This window comes from Vipera berus, assembly GCF_964194415.1.
Source record: "Vipera berus genome assembly, chromosome: 1".
Lineage (NCBI taxonomy): Eukaryota > Metazoa > Chordata > Lepidosauria > Squamata > Viperidae > Vipera > Vipera berus.
In genome coordinates this window covers 189,986,191-190,001,880 of record NC_138202.1, presented here as the reverse complement: position 1 = coordinate 190,001,880, position 15,690 = coordinate 189,986,191, and the positions used below count along the sequence as shown (strand labels likewise).

Here is a 15,690-nt window from a genome sequence, read left to right as displayed (position 1 = left end):
GGTCCTCTCTTTTTCCGGTAGTATGCATTTTTCCATACTGGGCAAATACAATTTTTGTTACTGTTAATACATATACAATTAAATATAGACATCTACATTACATTTTTCTAGTATTATGTTGTTGTTGTTAGCTGCGAAGTCGTGTCCGACCCATCGCGACCCTATGGACAACGTTCCTCCAGGCCTTCCTGTCCTCTACCATCTTCTGGAGTCCATTTAAGCTCACGCCTACTGCTTCAGTGACTCCATCCAGCCACCTCATTCTCTGTCGTCCCCTTCTTCTATTGCCCTCAATCTTTCCCAGCATTAGGCTCTTCTCCAGTGAGTCCTTCCTTCTCATCAGGTGGCCAAAGTATTTGAGTTTCAATTTCAGGATCTGGCCTTCTAAAGAGCAGTCAGGATTGATCTCCTCTAGGACTGACCGGTTTGATCGCCTTGCAGTCCAAGGGACTCGCAGGAGTCTTCTCCAGCACCATAGTTCAAAGGCCTCAATTCTTTGGTGCTCAGCCTTTCTTATGGTCCAACTTTCACTGCCATACATTGCAACTGGGAAGACCATAGCCTTGACTATACGCACTTTTGTTGACAGGGTGATGTCTCTGCTTTTTAGTGTGCTGTCTAGATTTGCCATGGCTTTCCTCCCCAGGAGCAAGCGTCTTTTAATTTCTTGGCTACAGTCCCCATCTGCAGTGATCTTGGAGCCCAGGAAAATAAAATCTGTCACTACCTCCATTTCTTCCCCATCTATTTGCCAGGAATTGAGAGGGCCGGATGCCATGATCTTGGTTTTCTTAATGTTAAGTTTCAACCCAAGTTTTGCACTCTCCTTCTTCACCCGCAACAAGAGGCTCTTTAGTTCTTCTTCACTTTCTGCCATTAGAGTGGTATCATCTGCGTATCTTAGGTTGTTGATATTTCTTCCGGCAATCTTAATTCCAACTTTTGATTCATCTAACCCTGCCTTTCTCATGATGTGCTCTGCATATAAGTTAAATAGGCAGGGCGACAGTATACAGCCTTGCCGGACTCCTTTCCCAATTTTGAACCAATCAGTGGTTCCGTGTCCAGTTCTCACTGTTGCTTCTTGGCCTGCATATAGGTTTCTCAAGAGACAAATAAGATGGTCTGGTACTCCCATCTCTTTAAGAACTTGCCACAGTTTGTTATGATCCACACAATCAAAGGCTTTAGCATAGTCAATGAAGCAGAAGTAGATGTTTTTCTGGAACTCCCTAGCTTTCTCCATGATCCAGCGTATGTTGGCAATTTGATCTCTAGTTCCTCTGCCTCTTCGAAATCCGGCCTGTACTTCTGGTAGTTCTCGATCCACATACTGCTGAAGTCTAGCTTGTAGGATTTTAAGCATGACTTTACTAGCATGAGAAATGAGTGCAATGGTGCGATAGTTTGAACATTCTTTGGCACTGCCTTTCTTTGGAATTGGAATGTAAACTGATCTTTTCCAATCCTGTGGCCACTGTTGAGTTTTCCAAATTTGCTGGCAAATTGAGTGTAGCACTTTTACTGCATTGTCTTTTAAGATTTTGAATAGCTCAGCTGGAATACTGTCACCTCCACTAGCTTTGTTGTTGCTCAGCTTTTCTAAGGCCCACTTCACTTCACATTCTAGGATGTCTGGCTCGAGGTCAGTGACCACCTCATTGTGATTATCAGGGACATTAAGCTCATTCTTGTATAGTTCTTCTGTGTAATTTTGCCACCTCTTCTTAATCTCTTCTGCCTCTGTTAGGTCCCTGCCATTTTGGTCCTTTATCATGCCCATTTTTGCATGAAACGTTCCCTTCATCTCTCCAATTTTCTTGAAAAGATCTCTGGTCCTCCCTATTCTATTGTTTTCTTCTATTTCTTTGCACTGTTCATTTAAGAAGGCATTCTTATCTCTTCTAGCTATTCTCTGGAATTCTGCATTCAATTGGGCGTATCTTTCTTTTTCTCCCTTGCCTTTCGCTTCCCTCCTTTTCTCAGCTATTTGCAAAGCTTCCTCAGACAGCCATTTTGCTTTCTTGCATTTCTTTTTCTTTGGGATGGTTTTGGTTGCTACCTGTTGTACAATGTCGCGAACCTCTGTCCATAGTTCTTCAGGCACTCTGTCTATCAGATCTAATTCCTTAAATCTATTTGTCACCTCTACTGTATATTCAACAGGGATATGATTTAATTCATACCTCAGTGGCCTAGTGCTTTTCCCTACTTTCTTCAGTTTAAGCCTAAACTTTGCAAGGAGAAGCTCATGGTCTGAGCCACAGTCAGCTCCTGGTCTTGTTTTTATTGACTGTATAGAGCTTCTCCATCTTTGGCTGCAGAGCATATAGTCAATCTGATTTCTGTGTTGACCGTCTGGTGATGTCCATGTGTAGAGCCGTCTCTTGGGTTGTTGGAAAAGAGTGTTTGCTATGACCATTGTATTCTCTTGACAGAATTCTATCAGCCTGTGCCCTGCTTCATTTTGCATTCCAAGGCCAAACTTGCCTGTTATTCCGGTTATCTTTTGGCTTCCTACTTTAGCATTCCAATCCCCCATGATGATAAGAACATCATTTTTTGGTGTTAGTTCTATAAGGTGCTGTAGAGCTTCATAGAACTGGTCAATTTCATCCTCTTCAGCACTGGTGGTTGGGGCATAGACTTGGACTACTGTGATATTGAATGGTTTGCCTTGGATTCGAACTGAGATCATTCTGTCATTTTGAGGATTGTATCCCAGTATTGCTTTTCCTACTCTTTTATTGACTATGAAGGCTACTCCATTTCTTCTGAGGGATTCTTGCCCGCAGTAGTATACCTGATGGTCATCTGAATTAAATTCACCCATTCCTGTCCATTTTAGTTCGCTGATACCTAAGATGTCGATGTTCAGTCTTGTCATCTCTTGTTTGACCACGTCCAGCTTTCCTTGATTCATGGATCTTACATTCCAGGTTCCTATGGAGAAAAAATCTTTACAGCATCGGACTTTCCTTTCACCACCAGACACATCCACAGCTGAGCGTCCTTTCGGCTTTGGCCCAGTCGCTTCATTCTTTCTGGCGCTACTAGTACTAGCCCTCTGCTCTTCCCCAGTAGCATATTGGACGCCTTCCGACCTGAGGGGCTCATCTTCCAGCGTCATATCGTTTTGCCTTTTGGTACTGTCCATAGGGTTTTCATGGCAAAGATACTGGAGTGGGTTGCCATTTCCTTCTCCAGTGGATCACGTTTTGTCAGAACTCTCGGCTATGACCTGTCCGTCTTGGGTGGCCCTGCACGGCATAGCTCATAGCTTCATTGAATTACGCAAGCCCCTTCGCCACGACAAGGCAGTAATCCATGAAGGGGTCTAGTATTATACATAATATCAATAGTATCACTTTATAATATTTTTTCTAGCCAAAATATATCTCAATTGTATTTGCACTTAAAATCAATTTATTTGATCAATATCTTGTTTTTCCTGCTTTAAAATTTTAATTTCTCATCAATATTCAAAATATCTCTATCGCTTATAATTTTCTCATAATACATTATACTTGGGTAATCAAAAGCTTCCCTTATTCAAATTCTTTTAGAATTTTCATATTTCCCATCTCATGAAAAGTATATTCTAGTTACAATTATAATACTTTTATTTCTAACAGTTATGTATTTTCTTAGCCATATTCAGACCTCTGTTTAGTAGTATAATATCCCATCTAATGTAGGGACGTGGTGGCTCAGTGGCTCAGGGACGCGGTTACTTGTCTCAGCTTTGCCAACCTAGCAGTTTGAAAGCACGTAAAAATGCAAATAGAAAAATAGGGACCACTACGGTGGTAAGGTAACAGCGTTCCGTGCACCTTTGGCATCTAGCCATGCTGGCCACATGACCACGGAGATGTCCTCGGACAAGCGCTGGCTCTTTGGCTTTGAAATGGAGATGAGCACCGGCCCCTAGAGTCGGAAACGACTAGCACGCATGTGTGGGGGAACATTTACCTTTACCTTATCCCATCTAATAGGTTAGAACTTCAATTTTCTTCAGTGTTACTCTAGCTTTCTTCCTTTGCCAAATAACTTTCCAAGTCAGTACATTTAAATCATCAAGTAGTTCTTCCTCTATTTTTGTATATATTATTTGGAATGAGGAAAAGAATTTGGTTGAAGTGTTTTTGGAAGAATGCTCAACCCATTTGTATTCATTAAAACAGCCTCCCTCCTTCTTCAGTTTTTCTTTTCATTTCTTGTTTGTCACTATTCAACATTTCTCCTAACAACTTTATCATCCATTCAATCAGCTCTTCTTCCTTATCCTCAAATGTGTTCTGAGATCTTGCCAGGTATGTCTTTTTCATTTCCATTATTATCACTGCATCTTCTAATTTTTCATTTGCCTATAACTCTGTGTTAATTCCTATCTTTAGGACCTCCATCTTTGGATCAGTTTCTTCTAATTTTCCTTCTCTTTTCTGGGTCTTTAGTTTCTTCTTTGCAGTCATTATCTGGATTTGTAAGTTTAGGTTAGAAAATTGTTCTTTTATCTCATTTGCACTATTTTTAGTCTCATCCTGAAATAAAACAATAGTCTTTTGGATTGATTTCAACATGGAAAGAATTTCTTTCTGAGATTCATTAACATTTTCTTGTTGTTATATCATGCTGGGAGCTTTGGAGACAGGTGTTGAAGATATTTTTTTACCATTTAAGGCTGAGTATGGAACACTCATTTTGTTTTTGAATGTAGTCTTTATAGTCCAATAGGATCCCCAACCCAGATAAGCAGCCCAAGAGTTTTTGTTTTTCCCCTTTCCCAGCTGCAGTCTGCAAAAGTGAAAGTGTTCATGAACAACAAAGTCTTATCTGAATCTGGCTTCGAGCCACGTTTCCCTTAAGCATAATAAACTGTAGTGCCATAATTCTCCACTAGATGTCATTGACACTGTCTTCCAGCTTTCCAAATGCAAGCTTATTTTGCAAACTGGTACTTTTAGCCCCAAATTTCAAAGCCATAGATTTATATTACAAATTGATCTTGTAGTTTCCTCTGTTTTTCCCCAAAGCAATTAATTTGCCGCTTTTCTTTTCCTGAGGGAGCAGGGCAATAACTTCCCTTCTCTCTCTCATCGGGGAGGATTCTTTGCTTTGGGCATTCTTTTTTTCCAGGAAAGTAATGTTAGGGCCATAAAGAGAGGATAGTCTTACGCAGTTCCATCCACATTGCTCAGAAATTGCTAGTTAGTGCTTTTCTTCTGTTGTCAGCAGCTTCTGACTGGCCACACGAATGTTACTGGTTTGGAGGGGCCGCTCCAGCAGAGGGGTCGCTGCCCCTTCGCAATCGATCAGGGTCCCCTCCGTTGCTTCTTCGGGGTAATTTTTGACCCTTTTAGGGTCCCTAGCAGGGCAAAATAGCGATGTCAAACTGGAAGTCTCCAAATCTCATTATATCTTGCTATTGACCGCAAGAAATATTGCACTGCATTATTTATTTTATTTTATTTATTTTTATTTAATTGAATTTCTATACCGCCCTTCTCCCAAAGGACTCAGGGCGGTGAACAGGGCATATAAATAGAAGTACAAAAGTTAAAAAGGATTAAATTATTGCCCAAATTAAAACAATCAAAATATTAAAAAAAACACACATTAAAACCCTAACATTCCCCCATCAGGCCAGGCCAGCTTGTTCGAATAAATGGGTCTTTAACCCGCGCCGGAAGGAGCGAAGATCCGGTGCCATCCGGAGCTCAACCGGCAGTTGATTCCATAAGGCCGGGGCGCCCACAGAGAAGGCCCTCCCCCTGGGGGCCACCAGCCGACATTCTCTGACCGGAGGCACCCTGAGGAGGCCCTCTCTGTGGGAACGCACAGGGCGGAGGGGAGTCGACGCCGGCAGCAGGTGGTCCCCGAGGTATTCCGGACCCATGTCATGTAAGGACTTAAAAACCATCACCAAGACCTTGAACCTCACCCGGAAGACAACTGGTAACCAATGCAGCTCGCGGAGCAAAGGTGTAACATGGGAGTACCGGGAAACTCCCAAGACAACTCTCGCGGCCGCATTCTCTACCAGTTGGAGCCTCCGAGTGGTCTTCAAGGGAAGCCCCATGTAAAGAGCATTGCAATAGTCAAGACGAGAGGTCACGAGCGCATGAGTGACCGTACACAAGGCATCCCGGTCCAGATAGGGCCGCAACTGACGCACCAGGCGAACCTGAGCAAAAGCCCCCCTAGTCACGGCTACTATGTGGTCTTCTAGGGTAAGCCGTGAATCTAGGAGGACTCCCAAGTTGCGAGCCCTATCCACGGGGGGTAAAAACTCACCCCCCATAGAAAGCGATGGAACATTTTGAATGTCCCGGGATGCCGGAATGTACAGCCACTCAGTCTTGTCAGGGTTGAGCTGAAGTCTGTTCCTCCCCATCCAGACCCGAACCGCCTCCAGGCAACGGGACATCACTGCGAGGGCATCACTGGGGTGGTTTGGGGTCGAAATGAAAAGTTGGGTATCATCGGCATATTGATGATACCCAACTCCAAAACCACGAATGATCTCACCCAGCGGTTTCATGTAGATGTTGAACAGGAGAGGCGAGAGAACCGACCCCTGAGGAACTCCACAAACGAGAGACCTAGGGGTCGACCTCTGCCCCCCTGCCAACACCGACTGCGAGCGTCCCAGGAGATAGGAGGAGAACCACCAAAGAACCGTGCCTCCCACTCCCAATCCCCTGAGACGCCGCAGCAGGATACCATGGTCGATGGTATCGAAAGCCGCCGAGAGGTCTAATAGGACTAGGACAGAGGAATATCCCCTGTCCAGGGCCCTCCAGAGATCATTCACCAGAGCGACCAATGCCGTCTCCGTGCTGTACCCGGGCCTGAAACCCGATTGGTACGGGTCTAGATAATCCGCTTCATCCAGGACCAGAGGGAGCTGATGCGCCACCACACTCTCAACAACCTTCACAAGAAAGCGAAGGTTGGAGACTGGACGAAAGTTGTTTAGCACAGCTGGGTCCAAGGCAGGCTTCTTGAGGAGAGGTCTCACCACCGCCTCCTTCAAGACGGTGGGGAAATTACCCTCACTCAAAGAAGCAGATATAACTGCCTGGAACCAGCCTCGTGTCCTCTCCCTAGCTGCATAAACCAGCCAAGAAGGGCACGGGTCCAATAAACATGTCGTGGAGCTCAACCTCCCCATAATCCTGTCCACTTCCTCAGGGGTCACAGAATCAAACTCCTCCCAGATAACGTTGACAAGACCGCCCGTGTCCTGATCGTCAGACTCTGCCCAGCTGGAGTCCAAACCGGCCCGAATCCAAGCGATTTTATCCGACAGATGTTGACCAAACTCCTCGGCACGACCCTGTAAGGGATCCTCCCTCACCTCCTGATTAAGGAGGGAGCGAGTCACCCTAAACAGGGTGATTCCTTAGAGGCACCTTAACACAAGAAGATCCAGTAAACTCCCTTTCCAAGCTGTTTGATGTGCAGAAGTGGGTCTCAAGAAGTATTTTCCTATCCTATCAGGTCCTGATTAGTGGTTGAATTAATATATTTCATCCATGTTTTTAATGCTCTCCAAACTCTGAAATTCACGTGTGATTCAAGAGTATTCTCCAGAAAAACATTCTTACTCATTTCTCGTTTGCATTATTTCACATTATAGAATCTACATCTAGTGCTGTAAATTCTTATCCAAAACACTTTGGCATAAATTCCTCCATGCTACTTTTACCAAAACTTGTGTTCCTAGTGGTAGTCCCACTGGGCAGCAGAATCTCTGAAATGGATGCTCTCTTTCTACAGTGATTGAACAGAATAGAATAGAATAGAATAGAATAGAATAGAATAGAATAGAATAGAATAGAATAGAATAGAATAGAATAGAATAGAATAGAATAGAATAGAATAGAATAGAATAGAATAGAATAGAGTTGGAAGGGACCTTGGAGGTCTTCTAGTCCAGCCCCCTGCTCAAGCAGGACAACCTATACCATTTCAGACAAGTGACTGTCTAATCACTTCTTAAAAATCTCCAGTGATTGAGCACCCACGATTTCTGAAGGCAAGCTGTTCCACTGATTAATTGTCCTCACTATCATTTATTTCTAATAAACTGTGGCTCAGCTGTATGGAGAAACTGAAATCTTCTCCTTTTATCCCAGACAGTCTGATTTTTTTGATGGCATTGACTGAACATAGATAAAAATGTCAAACAAACAGATGCTGTTTTCTTTCATCCTAATTCCAAAGACAAGTTTGGTGTCTAGCAAGCTGGCTTGCATCTTCTTGACTTAGATGTTTCAAGCCCTCCTGAAGGTCTTTCATAACAAGTCCCACTGCTACATTTGCTACATCACCAACTATTGCTACATCACCTACTGTTTTCTACAGATTTGAAAGGTGACAATTTGATTAACTCCAGTAAATACCTTAGCTTAGCCATAGATTTTATTTTATTTTATTTTATTTTATTTTATTTTATTTTATTTTATTTTATTTTATTTTATTTAATCCCATTTATATCCCGCCCTTCTCCGAAGACTCAGAGCGGCTTACAATCTAAGCACAAATCAAATATGCTTAGCAATAGCCTTCATTCTATGTATATGCCTGCTTATTAGGGCTTTCGCCCCACTCCCTCAAGCGGCATTATTACAAAGTCAGCTTAATTGCCCCCAACAATCTGGGTCCTCATTTTACCTACCTCGGAAGGATGGAAGGCTGAGTCAACCTTGAGCCTGGTGGGATGCGAACCTGCAATAATTGCAGGCAGCTGGTGTTACTTAAGGAGGCATTAGCCCACTGCTCCACCAAGGAAGAAGAGTTATTTGATATATGGTGTAGGCTTTTATTGCCAATTCATTGGTCATTTTGGTTTGGGTTTCTTTGTTGAGGGAGAAATCTAAACCATACCCTTGTTTGTGTGATTCAGTTTTTTAGGTTTGCTGCATCCTTTCATATCAATTTCCTTTCTCAGACTCTTTTTTTATTCTTGGCCATTGAATGTGAGATTGTAGGATGCTAAACTTTAAATATCTATTTTTAAATGTCATGTGATCTTTGCCTTTTTGGGATGATGATGATGGTCTAAATTCATTATTAATCTTTTTGAACCTCTGTTGAACTGTCATGAGAAGCAATCAATTTTTTCTTTATATGTTTCATTTTGTTTTGTCTAGATTTGATGAACAACTGCAACGGTTGTTAGTTAAAGATTCTGAGACACTCCAGGACACCTTGTCTCTGCCTCTTTATCTTCCTGAATCTCTAGTATCTATGCCTCAGATTATTCAACCATTCATCAGAATTCCAAAATCAAGAAGTCCAGAGGTAACCTATAAATTAAAATATAATGGTGGTGGGCTGCAGTATTGGACTCTCTATTCACTTCCTTTGACTTCCTATTTTTGAGAACTGGTGTAAGTCAGTTACAGGAAGGAGCCAAAAACATTAATTTCTGCCCAATCAGCTTCGTAGGTATCCCCAGCAAACTGTAAACCTGGCACATTTATTGCAGTGGAACTGCTATGATTAGGCCTTGTGGCTGCATCAAAACCACCAGATTTGAGTTGGAAGTGATTTGCAAGAGCAATCTCATAGATCAGGTGAAGCCACTGTATTTAATCCATAGTGCTGTTCTTGTCAATTAATACTTGATGGTTGACTCATTTGGGAAAGATGTGGGATTATAACTCAGGCAGAATCAACATAATATAAAAACATATAAAATTGTGGCACAATCCAAGCACATTTCTTTTTTTTTATTGGAAAGTTTTACAATACATTTTGGAATACAAAAAGCCCCCTCCTCCCCCTTCCCTCTCCCCAACCCCCCCTCCCCCCTCCCCGACTTCCCAGAGCTGAATACAGGGTATAATAATACAAACAAGCATAATCTAAAATATGCTAACAACAATAATAAAACATTAAATTCTATCACACTTTAACTCTCCATAGTCAAAATATTAATAAAATAACTACTAACTAATTATACGTCATAAAAATCCGCTACTTATTCAAATGCTAAATGATACTTTTTAGTCCCATATTTATTCTGAATATATTCAATCCATCTTCTCCATTCCACAATGTATCTCTGTTGTGATTGATCTTTCAAATATGCTGAAATCTTTGCCATTTCCGCCAAGTTAGAAACTTTCAAAGTCCACTCTTCTATAGTCGGCAGTTCTTCCTTCTTCCAATATTGTGCTACTAAAAGTCTCGCTGCCGTAATTAAATTCAACATCAACTTTGTATCTATAACAGTAGTATCTGTAATAATACCCAATAAAAACAATTGCGGGGAAAACTTTATCCTTTTCTTAAATATCTTTTGCATATTCCCCAAAATTTTAATCCAAAAAGCTTTAACCTTTTTACAAGTCCACCATATATGAAAATACGTTGCATCTTCACAACCACACCTCCAACATTTGGGCTGGCAGTTCGGATACATACTTGCTAATTTTTTAGGGTCTAAATGCCACCTATAAAACATTTTATAAAAATTCTCTCTTAAGTTTTGGGTCCAAGCACATTTCTATATTCTAGAAATAGAATTGCATTTTTTTTATGATAGCTTATATTATATAGTAGTCAGCACATCCACAGGCAGAGTAAAATGTCAAGATAGCCATAGCAGCATAACAATTGATGTCCCACACGTTTTATACGAGTTGGTGTTTCACACACATTAAAAAGGATAGGATGCCGCCACAATCTGTCTTAATCTTTTTGACCTCACTATTCATAGTAATTTTTAATGTATTTCCCTAATCCAAACATGATTTATTTTAGGCATTTGATCAACCTCAGTATCCAGTTAAAATCTTATTTAGGCATTACACTAATACAGGGTATGGCAATGTGAAAAAAGGTATGGTGGTTGACTCAAATGTTGGCATTCTCTACTACTTAGGGTCAATTTCTTTCTCCATTTTTTGGTTAATGGGTATATTTTTTCCTTTATTGTAATGTTTAGGTCTTGATGCATTGTATTATTTCATGCAGATTTCATTGAACTAACATTTATGTAGTATTAATGAGCATTGTAGTATGTAATTAATATTAATATAACATAGTCAATATTAATAGCATTTTAGGATGGATGAATGACTGTGGCAAAAGAAAGCAAAGATAATACCAATAGTAATAGGCACCTTGAGTGCATTTCGAAAAGAACTGTAACATCATTTAAACACTATTGGCATTGGAAAAATCACCATCAGTCAATTGCAAAAGGCAGTTTAAATTGGAACAGCTTACATCCTGTGGCAATACCTTTAACACCATAAAACATTCACTTCTGCCTATCCCAGGGTCTTGGGAAGGACTCTGTAGATGGATAAAAATGCCACATCCACTTTTAACATCTGGTTAATTGTGTGACCAACTATAATAATAACATCCTGCAAGAATAGCTTTAATATTATTAAACAACAATCTCTGTCTTTGCCAAATCCAGTCTAAATATCTGGCTGATTATGCAATCAACCATAATAATAGAACAAATTGTTGATTTAGGATTCCTGCTTCCTCAGTTCCATGTTTTCTGTGCTCATCAAAAACAGCTGAAATAGGTTTTTCTTACGTTTGTTTGATGCAAAAAATACTCAGCATGTTTGGGAATATTAGGATTAACTGGGTTGATCCAACATATATAGCCCAGGTTTCTTACACCATTATATCCTGTTCAGGTTTCTAGGTATTTGTCACTTTTCATTACTGTTTATGTAGTTTGATTTTAAAAAAGTTTTTGCTTCTCTATTCAGGTTGGGACAGAAAAGAGAGACAGAGATACCTCTTTATTCGGCAGACTGGCATCCCTGAAACAACTGATTAAAGTTAATAAAGAAGAAGAAATAGCTTGTGAATTCCACATGTCTGCATTGCTAGACATGGTAGATGCTTAATCAGCATTTTCTTAAACTAGAACAAGAGAACTGATGATGTATGATATCAGACATGAATAACAAGACTTTGCTTGAAAAAAGCCATAGTACGTGTCTGATAATTCTTGGATAGATAATATTTCCTTGATGAAGTTGAATGCATCTTTTGGTCTTGCTCTTTGATTCAGTTAGTTTGCTATATATGTATTCCTGGGAATGTTCCATTAATATTAATAGGATTTATTCTCATGAAAGCCAGTTCAGTTACTTTTTTTAATTGAATTGTGCACCTCTTTCTCTGCTTTACAACACAGAATGAAGTTCTTATTGCTAGTCTACATTACAAATCATATTTTCAGGTTCTGGATTTTATCTGGAACTCTGCTGTGAAAAGTGGGGCAACTTTTTGCATGATGCATTTTATGGGAATTTTATTTTATAGAGCTTATATTATAAACAATTTCTAATGGTTACTTTTTACATAGCCATAGTGTCTATGTAAGAATTTACTCTATCCCGTAAACTGTATGTTGCTACCTTGTGGACATGTAATATATGCTATATAGGCAAAGTCTTGAATTCTAAGAAAAACTAATATAAAGATGTTCATGGTCAGAGCATTTCCTGTCTCTTCACTTCACCTAGGTCCTAGGAGTTGGAAAAGGGTCTTCTGAACAATGTGGAATGTGGAAGAAGAGGAGGCTAAAAACTTTATTTTATGGACTTCCTTAAGTTCAATCATATTAGGATTTGCCAATAGGAATTTTATGAATATTGGAATGAATTCATAGCCTGGTATATAGTTTACATTTGTATTGAAGAGAGATTGATACGAATCTCAAACGGAGTTACTTTCAGTCGTGAAAGAGACTTGAAGCCTAGGGGATCCAAGAACATTTGGCATCTTGATTTTTTCTGCTGTGGGATATTAGCATCCTCTGTTCCATGAGACTGGATTTTTTTTTATCATAAATGTTGATTTCTGAGATCTATAAAAATGCTAATCTGAGTTGATTAATTCAACTCATTCTTTTGGAATAATTTTATGAATTGACTTCAGACTTTATAGTCCTCGACTTACGACAATTGAGCCCAAAATTTCTGTTGCTAAGTGAGATAGTTGCTAAATGAATTATGCCCCATTTTATGACCTTCCTTGCCACAGTTGTTAAGTGAATTACTGCAATTATTTAGTTAGTAACACAGTTGTAAACTGAATCTAGCTTCCCCGTTGAATTTTGCTTGTCAGAAGATTGTAAAAGGTGATCAAATGATCCTGGGACACTGCAACAGTCATAAATATGAACCAGTTACTAAGCATCCAGATTTTGATCACATGACCATGGGAATGCTGCAACGATTGTAAGTGTGAAAAGTTATGTCACTTTTTTCAATGACATTGTAACTTGGAACAGTCACTAAATGAACTGTTGTAAGTTGAAGACTACCTGTATTAAAATATTACAACATACTTTTAATGTGTAGGGCAATATCTATCAAGAAAATATCAATCTGATGGAAACATTCCTAAATACACAGATTGTAAAGTAGGTAGTAGCTTATTTGTTTAAGAAACCTGGTAACTATTTCTCTTTTAAAACAATTAGCTAAGTGTAATGTTTTGAAACTGGTATTTATATTGTGATCAGCTATTATTCCCCAGGTTTTGCTTTTTTTACATACCGGGTAGGGTATATATTTTTTATAATTTGCAGCTAATTATTTTTCCATTGTTTTTATTAATACACAATATCAGATAAGTACATTAACAAAAATCCAGGATGCATATAAAAATATAGAAAATTCAAAACAGAACTACAATGTAAATAGACAGGTATTGCACATATACACATTTACCATATATTTAAGATACACTATATTATAATCTATTGCTATTAAGATAAATAATAAAATCCATCCAAATTTGGTGAAATTGTAGTTCCTACTGGTGATGTCTCATTAACTTTATAATACAATTTAAAAGTGTTTAAATCATGTTTAATATGTATCAGCTATAAACTTTAAAATCAATCAAAATTACAGATAAAGTTTGCAGCTGATGTACATTAAACATGATTGGAATACTTTTAAATTTAATCACAATTTGACTGTTCCATTCTCTAAGAGAGCTTACAATATAAAATGAAAATGTTTTTAGACAAAGTGGAAGACTTCAATTACATATATGTTTGGTTGGTTACCTCTGGAAAAACTTTTTTTACTAAAGCAGAGGTATATTCCTATTCCAATGTTTCAGAATATTACAAACAGTCCTCTTTAAGATAGCAAATTTGCCTATAACGTGTGACACCCCCCCCGTGAGTTGGGCCCAGAATAACCTGCTTCAGGTCCATGGCCGTCATGGAAGCCATGAACTCCCGAGCTAACTCAGATGATCCCCCCAGGGATGGTAGGTTGAAGTCACCCAAAACTATAAGTTTGGGGAACTCAACCACCAACCCTGAGAGGATATCGAGAAGCTCAGGCAGGGCTGCTGCCACTTGTCTAGGTGAAACATACACCAGCAGCAAGCCCAACTGAGCTCTGGGACCACATCTCAGGAGGAGGGACTCACACCCGACTATCTGGACCATGGTGGCCTCCCGGTGCTCAACTAAGATGGCGGACGTGTCGAGCTGAGCTCCGTGAGTTTGGTGTGGTTTGGTGGTCTTGGGGGCGCCCTTGGAGTGCATAATGCCTCCATATTAGGGCTGGATGACTAGACTGCTTTGTCATCCCTGTTTTTGGGGGCGTTGGTGCCTTCCATATCGGCGAGAGGCAGCTGGAGGTCTGGCCGGGAGATTGTAGCCGTTTTGAAACGCCGCATCTTGAAACGCCCGAACAGCTGATTTTCGGGTGGAAAGAGCCGCGGCTTGAACCTGCTTGCATCTGCCTGAATTAGACCGAAACGGCCTGAATTTGACCAGAATTGCTTTGTAATGGCTGGAGGAACTGCAGAGGAGGTCTTGCCGGGAGATTGTGGCCGTTTTGAAACGCCGCGGCTTGAAACGCCCGATCAGCTGATTTTCGGGGCGGAAAGAGCCACGGCTTGAATCTGCTTGTATTTGTTTGAACTTAACCAGAAACGGCTCGTAATGGCTGGAGGAACTGCGGAGGGAGTGAATGCTCCAGCCTGGAATATTTGGAAAGCCTGGGGGAACCGGATGAACTGTAGCTTAAGCAACTGTTGCCGGAGGAGCCACGGCTTGAAACGCCCCAGTTTTGGGGCAGATAGAGCCATGGCTCCAAATGGCTGGATTAACCGGAGAAACCGCGGCATGGGTGAATGCTGTTGGAGGAGCTGGATAATTCCATCGATTCCTCGCTTGCTCCTAGCTGCTACCTGCTGCTATCTACCCACCGCTGGTTTAAAGCAGCCATTGGAGACTATCGAGGGAAAGATCAGGACGGTGTTGATCTCCTATGTTGATTAAGACTTGCTGCCTTAAGAGATCTGAGGCAGCTTTCAATCATGGCCTGGAGTTACGGCTTCCAAGTTGAGCTGGGCTTGCCTATCGCCCATATGGAGATGGACTCTTGTATGCTATCTCTCCCATCCCCCATAGACTCAGGAGGACCCGGGGTGAAGAGTCGCTGTGAGAGGGCGGCTCAGTTTCTTTTCATCTACAACCTCTCCGGATGTGAGAGATCCGTGAGGGGTATGTTCTCTCTCCCTGGATGGGGTTTCCATCTGCCTCCCAGATCAGCGTCGAGGTCGGGGTGAGAGATCGACTGCTGACTGTTTCTGGGGTACCCAGCACAAGTGAGAGTGATGCTGGACTGGCGGTTTTTAGACTCATATACTCCTGATATGACATCA

At 40.8% G+C, this 15,690-nt stretch overlaps 1 protein-coding gene across 2 annotated transcripts in view; it reads left to right on the top strand.

The window, feature by feature from the left end:
• Positions 1-13,341, top strand: part of MCM3AP (minichromosome maintenance complex component 3 associated protein) — an 80,696-nt gene extending 67,355 nt beyond the window's left edge. The window contains exons 28-30 of one of the 2 annotated variants that reach the window (XR_014026697.1): positions 9,159-9,309; positions 11,751-11,977; positions 12,516-13,341. Coding sequence is in view for 1 of the 2 variants with exons in the window: in XM_081329670.1 (XP_081185796.1) it covers positions 9,159-9,309; positions 11,751-11,879; positions 12,516-12,602 (367 nt within the window). In the remaining variant the exon portion in view is untranslated. The remainder of the gene's footprint in view (positions 1-9,158; positions 9,310-11,750; positions 11,978-12,515) is intronic. The other variant, XM_081329670.1, reaches the window with a different exon arrangement.
• Positions 13,342-15,690: the final 2,349 nt, after the last annotated feature.